The following is a 14,627-nucleotide window of genomic DNA, read 5'->3' on the forward strand; positions in this document are numbered from 1 at the left end:
GTACCCATGTCTGATTTTTTTTTTTTTTTAGATTATACAAGAAACCCCATTTAAAATATTTACTGATTGTCTCTAATTTTCATGACCAGCCTCGGTCTTATTAGATTTATACCAGAAAGTATCCCTGTTTTTAAGATGGACCTCTATGGGAATATTCAATTAAAGTCAGATTCATTCTGACATGCATTTGTTGGAATGGATCCGACAAGCCTTATTCAATGCGACCAAATCCGGCTGTTGGATTTGGCTGCTCGTCGGGGCCGGGTGAGGGACGAGATGTGGGACAGCAAACGAGGACGCTGGGTGAGCTGCTGCTGCTATCCCGGCCCGGTGGCGGGACTGGATGACCAGCGGTAGGCTGGCAGGAGGACAGCGCCGGGTGAGCTGCTGGTGCTCACCCGGCACCGTCCTCCCTGCCTCATCTCCTCAATACAACTTTTTTTAATGTCGGATTAAGATTGTCAGAAGCAGGGCCAAAACCTGTAGGATTTGTCCGCATTTGTGCCAAAAGCATGTGGATTCACTGCTATTCCACTTGTCGGAAAAAACAGCCCTTACTTAATAGATCGGAAACTGCCATATTTCCGACATAATAGTTTGGCCTGCAATTGATTATACCAGGGGTTCCCAAACTTTTTTGAATCACGGCACCTTAGAGTATCAAAATATTTTCAAGGATCCCCTAGAACAAATGCTTCTTATCGAGAAATTCAGAAAAAAAATATTAAATTAAGTGCATTGTTTTTATATGTCACAGTTATCTGGTGAGGGACAGGATTTGCTTCTGTTTGTCCACATATATTATGATTGGCAGCCACAAGCACTGGTTTTGCCTGGTACATTGACCATAAATAATATGAATTTATCCTTGTCCACCCACCCAAGGCACCCCTGCAAGTGTCCTGAGGCACCCCAGGGTGCCTAGGCACACAGTTTGGGAACCACTGGATTATACCCTTTTGTCTGCTTCCTAGCTGAAATCCTTACCATTTAGTTTGTTTGCATTTTTTAAGATAATATTTTTTTTAAAGAATACAAATAGGTGTTATGCCCCACACACATGGTGCGATTCACTGACCCTTTCAATTGGATATTGATGGCCACCAGATCGGCCCGTGTGTACACCCCATTAGAATCCGATTGACAAATAAAAAATCCTGAGTAATGCAGTTCTACGTTGTCCACTGAGACAGTAGTATAAAGCTGGGTACATATGAGATGATATCATCCATTATCGATATAGTTAACAATTTCCCTTGAACAGGCTGGAACTCCGTGAGTGAACATGTGCATGCATATTAAGGGGTATATTCAATGCATGATGGTGAGCAGTGCCGAAAGTTCACTGTCATAGCTTGCGGGTCAGTATTCAACAGACCCCACTTCACTGGGTCTTTTCAGCGAGGTGGAAACGGGGAGGTTCACCACTATATGCAGTGGGCTCACTGCATTTGCGGCAAACCTCGCCGTTCCGGGGAATCCTTGGGTTTTCCCCGGAATGTTAAATACAGCAAGTGGCCAGTGATGAGTCTGGATGGCGAAGATGGCTTTTCCTCACCAAAAAAAGTCATCCTCGCTGTCCAAATCCCTTTCCTTCAGTGTCCACATCCAGGCCCTGTGCTGTTGTTGATTATCTAGTCAGGATTTTACTGCATGTACAGAGGAAAGAGAGTATCCTAAAGGACCTGCGGTACTGCGCATTGTTATAGTGCATACACATTAGATGATATGCATGTAAATATTAGCAACTTAATTATCGCGCATATCGTTAATGATGATCTTCTTTGAATTGGCAGGTAAAAGCTTTTTCTAATGAAGAATTTCCTTGATTTTTTCCTGTCAGAATCTGTTGGTACAATAAAGTTGGCTAGTACTGAAGAGCTACAGCGCATATCACTAAAGGCATACATACATACATACATTGGGGCCCAGTTTCCTGGATTTGAGGGCACTGCCGATGCACAACGTTCATCGATCAGTGTTGATCGGCTTTATTGTATGTAATACCCCTTTTAGACATACTACCAGGGAATTACCTGGCATTTTCACTGCTAAGAACCCTGAATCCTTTCATACTTACAGCAGCAAATTACCGGGTGAAGCATTTCTATTCAGTAATTTGCTGAAAAACCCGTATTTTTGTTATTTCTGAAAGGGTCAACCCGGGTCATAAATCCTGGGTAGAACCTTTCAGACATACCAAAATCCCGGGTTGATGCGCGTTCATGTGCAAAAACCTGGGATTTTGGAGTATGTCTGAAAGGGGTATAATAAACAGATCTGTGTTGGGTAAATCGTGCCATCCCCAGACACTTGTTCTGTTTATTAGTCATTCTAGATCAAAAGTTAATTATGCTTGGCAACTGCTTTGCATGCTGCATTCTACTTATATCCACACTTGCATATCTTGCTGTAACAGTACAGGTTGAGTATCCCTTATCCGAAATGCTCGGGACCACGGTCATTTTGAATAAAGGATTATTTCGGAATATATATATATATATATATATATATATATATATATATATATATATATATATATATATATATATATATATATATATATATATATATATATATATATATATATATATATATATATATATATATATATATATATATATGTACAAAGAATATAAAATCACGCGCTCATAGACAATCCAGCTGAGACCAGTACAAAAGTCCACTAATGATCTTTAGACCAAGAGTTCAAACACCAACCACCAAACAACGTGGTGCAGCAACCTTTCTCACAGAGACAAACTCTGGAATCCACAGAGGGGGAGAGATCTAAAAAAGAATGGAGAAGGTGCGCCTCATGGTGCATTAAACGAGATAGAGTTTAATAGAAACAGTATAGTCTCCTGGATGTAATAAGTCATAAGACTAGTACCATATAAAATAGCACTGTGGACTGGTTACCACACGGCATGCAATATAAAAGCCACGGCAAAGCTGCTCACGGTATCCAGTGGATACCGTGAGCAGCTTTGCCGTGGCTTTTATATTGCATGCCGTGTGGTAACCAGTCCACAGTGCTATTTTATATGGTACTAGTCTTATGACTTATTACATCCAGGAGACTATACTGTTTCTATTAAACTCTATCTCGTTTAATGCACCATGAGGCGCACCTTCTCCATTCTTTTTTAGATATATATATATATATATATGTGTATCATGCGGCACTCAGGACAACTTCCATAAAGAAGATACTTGGACACACAGGTGCGTTTCAATTGTATTTCACAATTTTCATCAGGATAACAAATAAATAAAACATGCTCACCTTATATCTCTAAGAACCCACACGCCCCGAGTGGACGCCAGGCGCACGGTCCCGTCGTGTTGCGTGTGACGTCACCGGCCGCGCCGCCGTCGCACATCATCCTCATCTGACAAGTTGCCATGGTGAAGGACGCTGGCTGCGTCTGACGCGTCTCCGGCTCATCACATCGCCGGCGGGTAACCATGGGAACCATGGACGCGGCATCTAGAAGTATAAAAACAGAGTGAATCACCTCATAGTAAAAAAAGACGAAAAAAATGAACAGTAGATATAACAGTTATGCAGAGTACCAACTACGTCGGCAGGTCAATGGTATGCAGTTGTTCTAAAAAATTCTATACAAAGATATTATAAAGGGACTAATATAAATTAGTATTATTATATTAGTGCTGATAAAGAACAATATATATATTTTACGTACTTCCCCCTAGCGTCCACGATGACCATCTGGATCCGTCTTCAGCGGCATCCCTGGGCCCAAGGATGCATTGTATGGGTGCATCGGTGACGTCAGGGATACATCTTTGGCACTGGGGATGCTGCTAAAGGTGATTCAGATGGCTGCCGTGGGCCAAGGTGAGCATATGGTTTTCAGAATATTTCGGATAAGGGATCTACGGTTAAGGGATACTCTACCTGTACTAATTTCCTGGGAGCTTGAATTTGCCCAATTTCCTTTCCTTCTTTTTTTTGGGTGGATTCATTAACCGTTTCTTATATAGCACAGCAAATTCTGTTGCAATTCAAATGATCGTATTGGCAGTAATATATACATTCAGTGGTGTGTTTTTTTTTATTTATTTATTTTTTTAGCATTTAAAATAAGGCAATGCTTACGCCCTGTTTTGTTCTGTAGTAGAAAATCAAATCCGGCATTAAAGGTTTCTGCAAGATTTGCCATCTATCTTACGGCCTGCTTATTACTGTTATCAGACATAATGTAGCATGATAGGTGGATGTTCTTATTGGCCTGTGTGTGCTGCAATCTACCAATAGCATTTTCACCCAGGTGTCCATCTAGTTAAGTGCGAATATCCGAAAGTGACTTTGTTTAATAAAACTTGTGTACATTGCATAAATGAGCACTCCTGAGAAATGTGAGATCTAGTTAGATGTGCCAAACTGAGATAGCCAGACCATATAAAAGGCTTTTGGTGGCCATAAGTATTTCTAGTGTTTTGGGATCCCGAAAAATGTCGGTATAGCAGACAATTAATGTTTTTATTAGAGGGTGATTAAAAATCCATCAAAATGATGGACACTGGGGTTGAATTATAAGAATGTGGTGGAGGGTCAGTACTCACACAGGAGCTGCTGGGTTTTCTGGAACTCCTGCTGCTGGGAGTTGGGGCTCTGCCATGCTGTGCTGGTGTGTATGTGTGTGCTGCTGGCCAACCATAGAGGTGAGGAGCAGTATTAGCCTTTTATGTATACAGTATATAATATGAGGTACTGTATATCTAAAATATATACAGCAGTACCGGCACATGTAAGCCCACCAGTCCACACACAGCTAACAGCCGGTCTTGTGGTAGAGGAGGTATTGATATTTGGATGATAGGTTGATATTTGACATGAATGGTCGACATTGATAAAAGGCTGATACAAGCAGTAGGTAAATGTGGCAAGGGTTGACACATTAAAAGCTCAACATGAGTGTTGACCTTTTTTCTGTCACAATCCTCGAGGACTACAACTGAGAGCGGTAAAGTGCATGGTAAGCAAAAGCGAGTCACATGAGGGTATGTGTTACACTACTTGGTGGTCCATGCCGACAGATCACCAACGTGAAAAAACTTGTCAACCTTTACCATGTCATCCTATTGCTTGTGCTGACCTTTTATCTATGTCTACCTGTGCCTTGTCGACCTATTGACCCAAGAGAATGTTGACCCTATAATCCACACGCAAGGCAAGAAGCCACCGCAGCTGGCCAGAGGGGTCTGGCTATGACCTGTGATGGGCGAGCACAGGACACTGTCCCTCTGCGGGCACACAGTATATATAAAGCAGCTGCCCCCTTCTTCCGGTCACCACCGTCTCTCCCTCCGGTTAGTGTCCCCGTGCCTCTGCTCTGAGTGCTGCAGGACTGTCTGGTGTTTCCTGGTTACTGCTGCTACCTGTTGCTGAGTCCCAGGATGACAAGTAAGCTGAGTTGCAGCATAGCATAGGGAGGAGGGGGTGCAGAGTATATGGTATATAGTGGGATCTGTATATAGAGGGATATGGGGGTGCAATGTGTGTATACAGGGGCGGTATATGTTGGAGGATGGGGGTATAGTGTGTGTGTGTGTGTGTGTGTGTACTAAATTATCACCATAATGCAGGGTGTTCCAAACTGCCTGCGGCCCTCTGATCGTTTACTCAATCGATCAGTTCTGGGTTTCATAGAAAATTGGATAGAGATCAGATTGGATCTGATATCTCTCCGTGTGTGGGCACCTTGAGGCTTTCCAGCAATTTCAGAGTAAAATATATACTGCGGTATCCTTCCAACCTTTCAGCGCTATGCAAAGCCATCCTCAAAGCTGCTCATCTGCTGATAATACCAGCAGATGAGCATCTTTCCTGGCGATGATGTGGGAGCGTGCATTACCACTCATCACTGGGCGGCTTTAAGATTTAAGAGTCGCTCAAACTTGATGTTTTGAGCAGCTTTCAGCTCAGTGTGTATAGTCCTTTATCAATACAACATAAAACATTATATATGGAGTAGAGATGGCTAGTGAATCGCTGCCTCGTCTCAGTGCCTCGAAACATTAAGCTGACTGCATGATTCGAGACACTCACTGTTGGATGAGTTGAGACAGCAGCAGCTGCATTATTACTTTGCAACTCACAAAATGTGTTGTGAGCCCAGCACTGTCTCTCTCTGTGCCTGTAATTCCAAATGAGCCTAGCCACTCTTACTTCCTGTCTGCCCTGCACACTGAGTGACTGAGCCTCTGCAACTTCCTGAGTGTGCTGTGAGCCCTGCACTGTCTCTCTGTGCCTGTAATTCCATATGAGTAGGGCTCCGAGAGCCGATTCACTGATTCAACACATTTACCTGAGCTGAGCCTTCGTGTCTCAACTCATTTCAATGAGTCACTTTGCCCATGACTAATATGGAGGCTCGGAATGAGAGAGGGAGCTAAAGGGTGCTATAGTTTGTAAAATGGGGCTAACTATTAATGGGATGCGGTTGGAATCCCGACGGTCGAAATACCGACGCCGGAATGCCGACCGCCGCAATGCCGGCACTTTGTCCCTCGACACCCATAGAGGGAGAATAAAATAGTGTGCCGAGCGTAGAGAGGCACCGGGGCCGCTGCATGGCGAGTGTAGGGAGGGAGCGATCCATTTTAGCATTTACAAGTTATATTTATTTAATTCGGTGACTTTATAACTTGGTCTATAATGTCACTTTACAAAAAGATAATTCCAGAACGGAACATTCATCCAGTTTATAGGTCCACTTAGAAATAGTCCCATATTGTATATAATGGACTCTTTCTTTTGAATTCAATTCAAGGCCAGATAAACTCTGGTCTTAGGGGGTTATTCTAATTTTAATTGTCCCCTGAGCATTTGCACAGGGGGACTGATTTTTTACGTCTGCCCCCAGGCGCATTTCTGCGCAGATGCAGGGTGCGAGCGGGCACGGCAAACTTCATGTTCGCCATCCAACTCGCACCTAGCAGTGCGGATGAAGGGTATTGCCCATGGGAATGCCCAGCATTTCATGGGCGTTCCCATGAAAACGCTGGCCATTCCCATGCAAATTGCCCGGTGGTGCGGAGGGTGGGCAGCTAATGTCAGCGAATGTCAGCTGCCCGTCCGCTTCCCGCACAGGGCACTCGCAAATCAGAGCCACCATCCAATGATTATGCAAATCATCCATTTGTAGCCGTGCAAGGAATAGTGGTGTGTGAGGATGGGGTCGGGGGGGGGGCTGCCATCCCGGCAGGTGGCGTTTAGTCCACATGCAATGCTGTGAAATTGTGTGTGGACCAGAATAAGGTCCTTAATGTATAAATTGGGTGATATGACACCATACCGCTCATTTACACAGCCTACAAGTACAGACTCTTTGTATCTCTCATATTTGCTATCACATGCAGCAAATCTGCAAGGGTTGGTAGGGTGTGGTAAATATTTTTTTTTGGGGGGGGGGGGGGGGGGGAATGCGGAGAGGTGAAAAAAATTATAAATCTTTCTCGCTTTTTTTTTTTTTTGCCATATTTAATAATGTGCATATTTGTTATATTGTCCTAATGTCATTAGCAGAGAGTGTATAGAAATACCCGGCTTTAGGACTGACTGACTGACTGACTGTATTTGTTACAGGGATGGTCTTCTGATGCAGAGCAATGGATGAGGAGGAGAATCAGGATCAGCTTATAAACAGGAACACTTCACAGGGAAAAGGCAGACGGCAAGGGCTGTTCCTCGCTAGTGATGACGGTAATGACAGTTGTTCAAATAAACGAGTGCAACACCCTTAAATCTTGATGGTGACACCTTTTTTTTATTTATTTATTTTTTCCCTATGAAATCTTTTTCTTGAAAGCAAAAATAATTGCATGCAACTTTTTGGTAAAATAAATCACACAAACTATACTAATCTGACATTTGTTTCTAGTACTTCTGGGTCATTATTTAGTTTCTAATTCAGGTCTACAGGCAATGGCCGGTGTTACGCTGCAGAGTGATTATTAGCGGACTGCACATGTATTATGACCGTGCCATTGCGCTGGCACTGAGATTTTTATCACTGAGCGATTGACCAGCAGCAGCAAAAGCGCAGTCATAAGGCTACTGTACAAATTCATCACAATGGTGTATAGTATGCATATGTGTACAGAATTGCTGATGCACTCAAAATTCTATAAAAAAATAACTTATTACTAATTCATATAAAAATCTGTGACATATAAAAGGCAGAAGACAAGTGGAAATGTACGAAGAAAGTGATCATGTAGATCATGGGTCTTCAAACTGTGGCCCTCCTGATCTTGTGAAACTACAAATCCCAGCATGCCTTGCCACAGTTTTAACACTCCCTTATAGCAAAACTGTGGCAAGGCATGCTGGGATTTGTAATTTCACAACATCTGGAGGGCCACAGTTTGAAGACCCACGATGTAGATCTTGACGTGGCGAGATTCCACTGTTAATGTATCTCAATTATTGCAATTGGATGGTTAAACCTGGGGTAGATGTATGAAACAATGATAAGGCAGGAGAAGTGAGCCAGAACAGAAGTGGCCCATGGCAACCAATCAGCTGTTCTGTATACTTTTATATTATACGTGTTACTTCAGTGCTGATTGGTTGTCATGGGCCATTTCTCCTGCCTCATCACTGCTTCATACATGTACCTCTGCGCCTTATTCTAAAGAGATCACACACAGAAAAAGTATGTGAGTCTGATATTTCTCTCAGTGAGGCTGAGCTCTATATCCCAACCATTGGTTTTGCTGCGATACAGTAAAGCTGGCCATACATCAGAAAGATCGATCTTAAGATCGATTGCACTCATGATTGTGTACAATTTCCCTTGAAATCCCCAGCAGTCCTTGGTGGTTTTTGGACACACAATCTACACACAATCGATCATATGATCAGTCATACAATCCATCTGCTGCATGATTTTGTACACAAGATGTGCACACAATCTGCATACAATCCATCATACAATCAGTCATACAATCCATCTTATGATTGATTGTATGATTTTGTACACAAGATGTGCACACAATCTGCATACAATCCATCTTACAATCAATTGAGATTGTATGATTGGGTACAATATCTTTCTGATGTATGGCCAGCTTTACATTTATTACCAAACGGCAAAGAGGGTTTCTCTCAAGTAAATTTGTATCCACCTGACACAACCTCTATTAGAATGGGCTGAATAAAGTATACCAATATATAATGTGTCCACCTACATCCAAAGTAAGAGGATATTAAGGTCAGGTTATAATATGTAACAGAGTATTATTAGAGATAACTCACTATGCGGTGGTGTTTATTATGCAGTCTCAATGATATGTGTGTGAGTTAATAAATCATTTAGCAGATACACATACGGCTGAGTTTAATTCTGTTCAGGTAATGAAACTGTGTGTGGGGAGCGTCAGTCAGCGAGGCATTCTGTCACTTTATAAGTAAGGTATTAATCCGTTAGATATAGCAGTAACGTCCACTGTCCATAAGCCGGTCACTGAGGGTGGACGGGCGTCCTATCCCACATGTTCCTGTTGAGCGTGGAGGTGCCAACGCTGCAGTAGTACTGTTAATCTGTATGCATCCCTGGCTGCACACTCATGACCCTGGGTGAATGATTCGGTTCACCTCGGGTCTCACGGTTACTTGTCCCTGCTGCTAGCTGGAGTCGAGACAGAGGCGCACTCAAGTGGAGGAATTAACACAATGAAAGAATTACGCTCTATAATAACACTGGAAGCGTCCACACACGTGGAGAAAGGGGGTGGGATCGTTTGGTCTACAGTAAGTTGGCCGACATGGGTCTAGGCCAACAGGCCAATAGGTTGACACCAGCAATAGGTCGACAGTGTCTAGGTCAACAGTCAAAAGGTCGACATGGTTTTTTTTTACCCGAATGTCGACACAGTCAACATGGACACAGTTTCCAGTGCATCGCATCATTCGCTATGCTTCGAGCACGGTGCCTTGCTGCGCTCGGCACGCTGTTTTATACACTCACCATGCCCTAGTGGATGTTAGGGCATGAAATTCCGCCTGTCGGCTCAAAAAATTGTAGAAAACCCCATGTCGACCTAGACACATATATGCCAGTGTGCCAAGTGCAGCGAGGCACCAAGCCCGAAGCATGGCGAGCGCAGCAGTACACCTTTTCAATGTCCATGTTGACTATGTCGACATTTGGGACAAAAAAAGTCAAAACCCATGTCAACCTTTTTGACTGTCGACATTCCCAATGGCGACCTAATGGCCCTGTCAACACAAAGCCATGTCGACCCTTTTCATGAGGCGACCTTATGACTCATACACCTCTGTTACATTTTATAACCTAACCTTAAGATCCTCTTATGCTGGGTACACACCAACATGATTTGGGTTGGATGCAAATCGTGCGATCCGATTTGCATACGATCCGATCCCATCTGTATTCAGATGAATGGATCTTATACAGATCCTACCTGCAGCAGGTAGGATCAGAATTGGATCCAATTTTGACCCAATCTGCATCCAATCGGTCTGAATTGGATCCAGATTGATGGGATTGTGCCCAAATCGTTTTAGTGTGTACCCAACATCACTTTGGACATAGGTGGACACATTATATATTAGTATACTTTATTCAGCCCATTCTAATAGAGGTTTTGTCAGGTTGATACAAATTTACTAGAGAGAGACCCAAGATCTAATTCTTTTTAATCACATTTTTCTTACATTTTCCCTTGTGTTGTCTGTCTTTTATATTTTGCACATTTTTATATGAATTGTTAATGAAAGCAATTTTTTTATACAGTTGTTTAGTGCACCACCCACGGACATTATTTCCTCCTGTTTAATTCTGTTCTATTATAGTCCAGTGGCAGCACACCCCAATATTATTATATATTGATCAATGTCAAATTGAATAAAGGGGTTTATACTACTAAACTTCTACCTGTGCGACTGACCAATCTAATCCGTCTCCTGCGCATATGTACACGTTGCGAATGAGTTTGCAATTGCTCCGGTGGGCGTCCATCTTCTATTCTGTTTGGCAGCTTCACTAGCGATGATTAGCAATTCCATAGCCTAAAGATCTGCAGCTGTGTAAAGGGGCCTACACATGTAGCGATTTAGGAGTGTTTTCTAAAGCTGTGTACACACGCAGCAATATATTGCTCAGTGTCTCCTGTTCATCAGTGACCAGAGATGGTCGCTGATGAACAGGAGACTCTGCCGGGGGAAGAGGCAGGGAAACAGCGACCATCAGGGGCTGCTCACGGGAGCGCGCACCTGGTGATTTATCGCCGACAGCACAAACAAATCACTGCAATATGGTTGCTCAGCGACCATATTGCCAGCGATATGTGCTGAAATCGCCCTCGTGTGTACACAGCTTCAGCAATCTCACTAGATCATTTAGAAAATGCACCTACATCTCTCCGTGTCTAGGGGCATAGCGATAGCGATGTGCAGCCCTGCGCAACGCTATCACCTGGCGATTAATATCCAGCAAGCATGCTCAACTGAGAACACTGGCCCTGACAGATGTGGATGATAATAATAATATCTGCTGTAGCCAGTTACATAGCACATGAATAAAACCAGAAACAGGTGACTTATAGTGGGTACACACAGTGCGATTTTGCTTGCAATTCGATCCCGATGCGATTGGTATGTGAAATGCATTAAATTTGACTTTATAGTACAGAGCTGTACTATTGTCTTGCCTGCCAAGAATATTTTTCTATTCTATTTACACTACACGGGAGCGCGCGATGGGATCGAATCTGCATCGAATGTAGAAAAACAATTCGATGCCCATTCGATTTTTTTTTTTTTTTTTCTATTCGATTTTGCTTCTATAAGCAAAATGGAATAGAAAAATAGTGCATATCTCACCGTGTGTACCCTCTATTACAATTCAAGACCGTATAGGACAAGTACAGGGTACATAATTGCCTCAGCAGACAATACTGAAATAAATATTAGGGTGGCATAGAAACGAGGGTTTATGTGCCACCAAAGAGAGTATGGAGATGGTCAAGGGAAAGGAAGGGCACATAAGGGTAGAGGGCCCAGCTCATGAGAGCTTACTTGCTAATTCTTGTTTTGATGTATTAATAGTGATACAGACCTGGAAATCACATAAATAAGAAACATTATTAATAATATGAAGTTTAATATGTGTCTCAGGAAATTTGTAAATGTATTGAATTTGTCGCCTTGAGGAAAGAGAATTGTAGGTGCTATGTAACATCGGTATGAATATGGCATTCTAAGGTGGTCTCGCTGAAATACTGCCTAGTCCTTCTTTTTATAATAAAAAAAAAAATGTTTTTATCCAATAGAGAATGCAGAGGAATCTGATGAATCAGGGGATGAAGAGGAAGAGGATATGGACGAAGAAGATGGTGAGGAGGAAGATGGATCTGGTGAGTGTCAAAATAACAGTTCTACAATGAGGCCACAGGTTTTATCTGAAATGTTCTCATATTTTAAGGATTTAGGTAGGTGGACTAGCAACAAATCTCCATGGACTTATGGGGGGGGATTCAATTGTTGTTTTTCACTGGCTGCCACCAGATCGTGCCAAACAGAGCCATACAATTGTTGCTCCATTTGGGCACAAACAACCAATAGCGTCAACATTTATTCTTGCAGTCCCCCATGCCATTCTGTCTGGACATGATCAGTGCTTAAAAAAAAAAAAAAACAATTGATTTGCGACCCTCGATCTCAAGTCACTTTTTACAGGAGAATGGTGGGCAAAAACTGTTAATTTGCCCCCCAAAGTTAGTAAGGGTGACTTAGTGGCAGACTCATTTTGTACTGTTTTTATGCATCGATATGCTTCTCTATCGTGTTAGGACACATTTTCACATGTGCCCTTTATGGCACAAGTCAATGGCAGAACCAGCCAAGGACAGGTCTTTAGGCAAGTTACCCAAGTATAAGCAGAAACTTAGTTCTTTGAATCTGGATGAATCGGGTTTCTTAGGAAACAAACAAACAAAAAAAACAGTTAAAAACTTTTTTTTTTGGTTCATCTCCGTAATACCTGCAATAGCTTAACTCTGCACTCTATGGGTGACATTTAATGAGATGTGAAAATGTGATTTGTGTGATTTTTAGGCATAAAACGGCCGAAATCACATTTTTTTTCCCGAATTCGCATATTTAATGAGATTTGAAGGTGCAATTTTTAGTAACGCTGGAACTCGCATCCAGATGTCTTCCCATTGAAAAGTATACAAATTGCATATTTAATGCGAATTTGGGAAAATGTGTCTAAAAATTGCCGGGGGAGCGGGGACCCCTCTCAATAAAGCCCCCCCCCCCCCTCCCCCAGTCTTCACCCATCCAGGGTTGAAGCCCGGGGCTGTCAACGGTGTCCAAGGGCCTGGATCGTGATTGGCTGAGCAATGCGTCTCAATGGAGACACGTAAGCCAACCACGCTAGCAGCCTCTGTAGCGCTGGGACAGCATATTGGTGTAAAAGTGAGGTGTGTGTGTGTAATAAAGTTCTACTTTTTCTGTGTGTGTGTGTGTCTTTTTTCTTTTAACATTCTTTTTACAGGTGGACTACAAGTCCCAGCGGGCCCATTAATGCCCACATGCTGGGACTTGTGGTTCGCCAAGTCCCAGCATGCGGGAGAGGCCTGCTGGCACTTGTAGTTCACCTGTATAAAGCAATATTATTAATGAGTGTTTTAACCCTATCAGGCTGGCGTCCAAAACCCTGGACGGATGAAGCATGGGGGGGGCATCCCTACTCCCCTAGGTACCCCGTCCAAGGCTGATCAGCAATGGTGCTCATGGTTCGGCTGGGGGACCTTATGTAAAAAGTGTCCCCTGGCTTTGGCATGACATCGGGGGCTGTTGGAGCCCGGTGCTGGTTTCAAAATACGGATTTGGAACCAGGACCGGCTCAATGAGCCTGGGGCTGGTTATGCTCAGAAGGGTGGACCCCACGCCATTTAAAAAAAAAAAAAAATTTACACATTATTTTAAGACAGGACCATGCACAGATCTCCCGTATTTTTGGAACCTGGTCCGGCTCAGGAGGGGGGAACCTCACGCTGTGTTTTTTTTTTTTTTTTAACACTAATTCATACTTTTTCATGACTAAAAATCGCCCATTATCGCACTTAATCACACTTTTTTCCCCGGAATACGCAGCTCATTAAATATGCGAATTCACAGCAAAAAAGCAAATTTTAAAAAGTGCGATAATGGGCGATTTTGAAAAGTTACTGAAACTCTCATCCTAGTAAATGTCACCCTTTATATCTATAGCCTGCTTTTATTCTGTGTCCTACTCAGAGGGTGTTTGGTCTCTTAACACTTGCTTTATTTATACTGTTAGATTCAGAGGAAGAAGATGACGATGAAGATGAGGAAGACTTACCATTGGGAAGCTCATACCCCACTCAGTCCACAGCAGATGTGAATGAGGCTACAAGTTCAGATGAGGAGAGAGAAAACTGTCCCATCTGTCTGAATGGTTTCAGAGACCAGGTTGTTGGTACCCCAGAAAACTGCAACCATTACTTCTGCCTTGACTGCATTGTCGAATGGTCAAAGGTTAGTGTGCAGTTGTGTAAAACCTCCCCTGCTCTAGATAAACAGTAAACCTGTTCAGCCC

The 14,627-nt window shown here is 42.9% G+C and overlaps 1 protein-coding gene across 2 annotated transcripts in view; it reads left to right on the forward strand.

Moving 5' to 3' along the window:
* PHRF1 (PHD and ring finger domains 1) overlaps nucleotides 1-14,627 on the forward strand; it is a 67,686-nt gene that overhangs the window by 18,388 nt on the left and 34,671 nt on the right. For both annotated transcript variants that reach the window (XM_083165295.1, XM_083165294.1), the window contains exons 2-4: nucleotides 7,619-7,735; nucleotides 12,331-12,414; nucleotides 14,349-14,566. In XM_083165295.1, coding sequence (XP_083021421.1) covers nucleotides 7,642-7,735; nucleotides 12,331-12,414; nucleotides 14,349-14,566 — 396 coding nt within the window. In that variant the 5' untranslated portion in view covers nucleotides 7,619-7,641. The remainder of the gene's footprint in view (nucleotides 1-7,618; nucleotides 7,736-12,330; nucleotides 12,415-14,348; nucleotides 14,567-14,627) is intronic.

The sequence above is a fragment of the Crinia signifera genome, chromosome 11 (genome assembly GCF_055691185.1).
Source record: "Crinia signifera chromosome 11, ASM5569118v1, whole genome shotgun sequence".
NCBI classification, from domain to species: domain Eukaryota; kingdom Metazoa; phylum Chordata; class Amphibia; order Anura; family Myobatrachidae; genus Crinia; species Crinia signifera.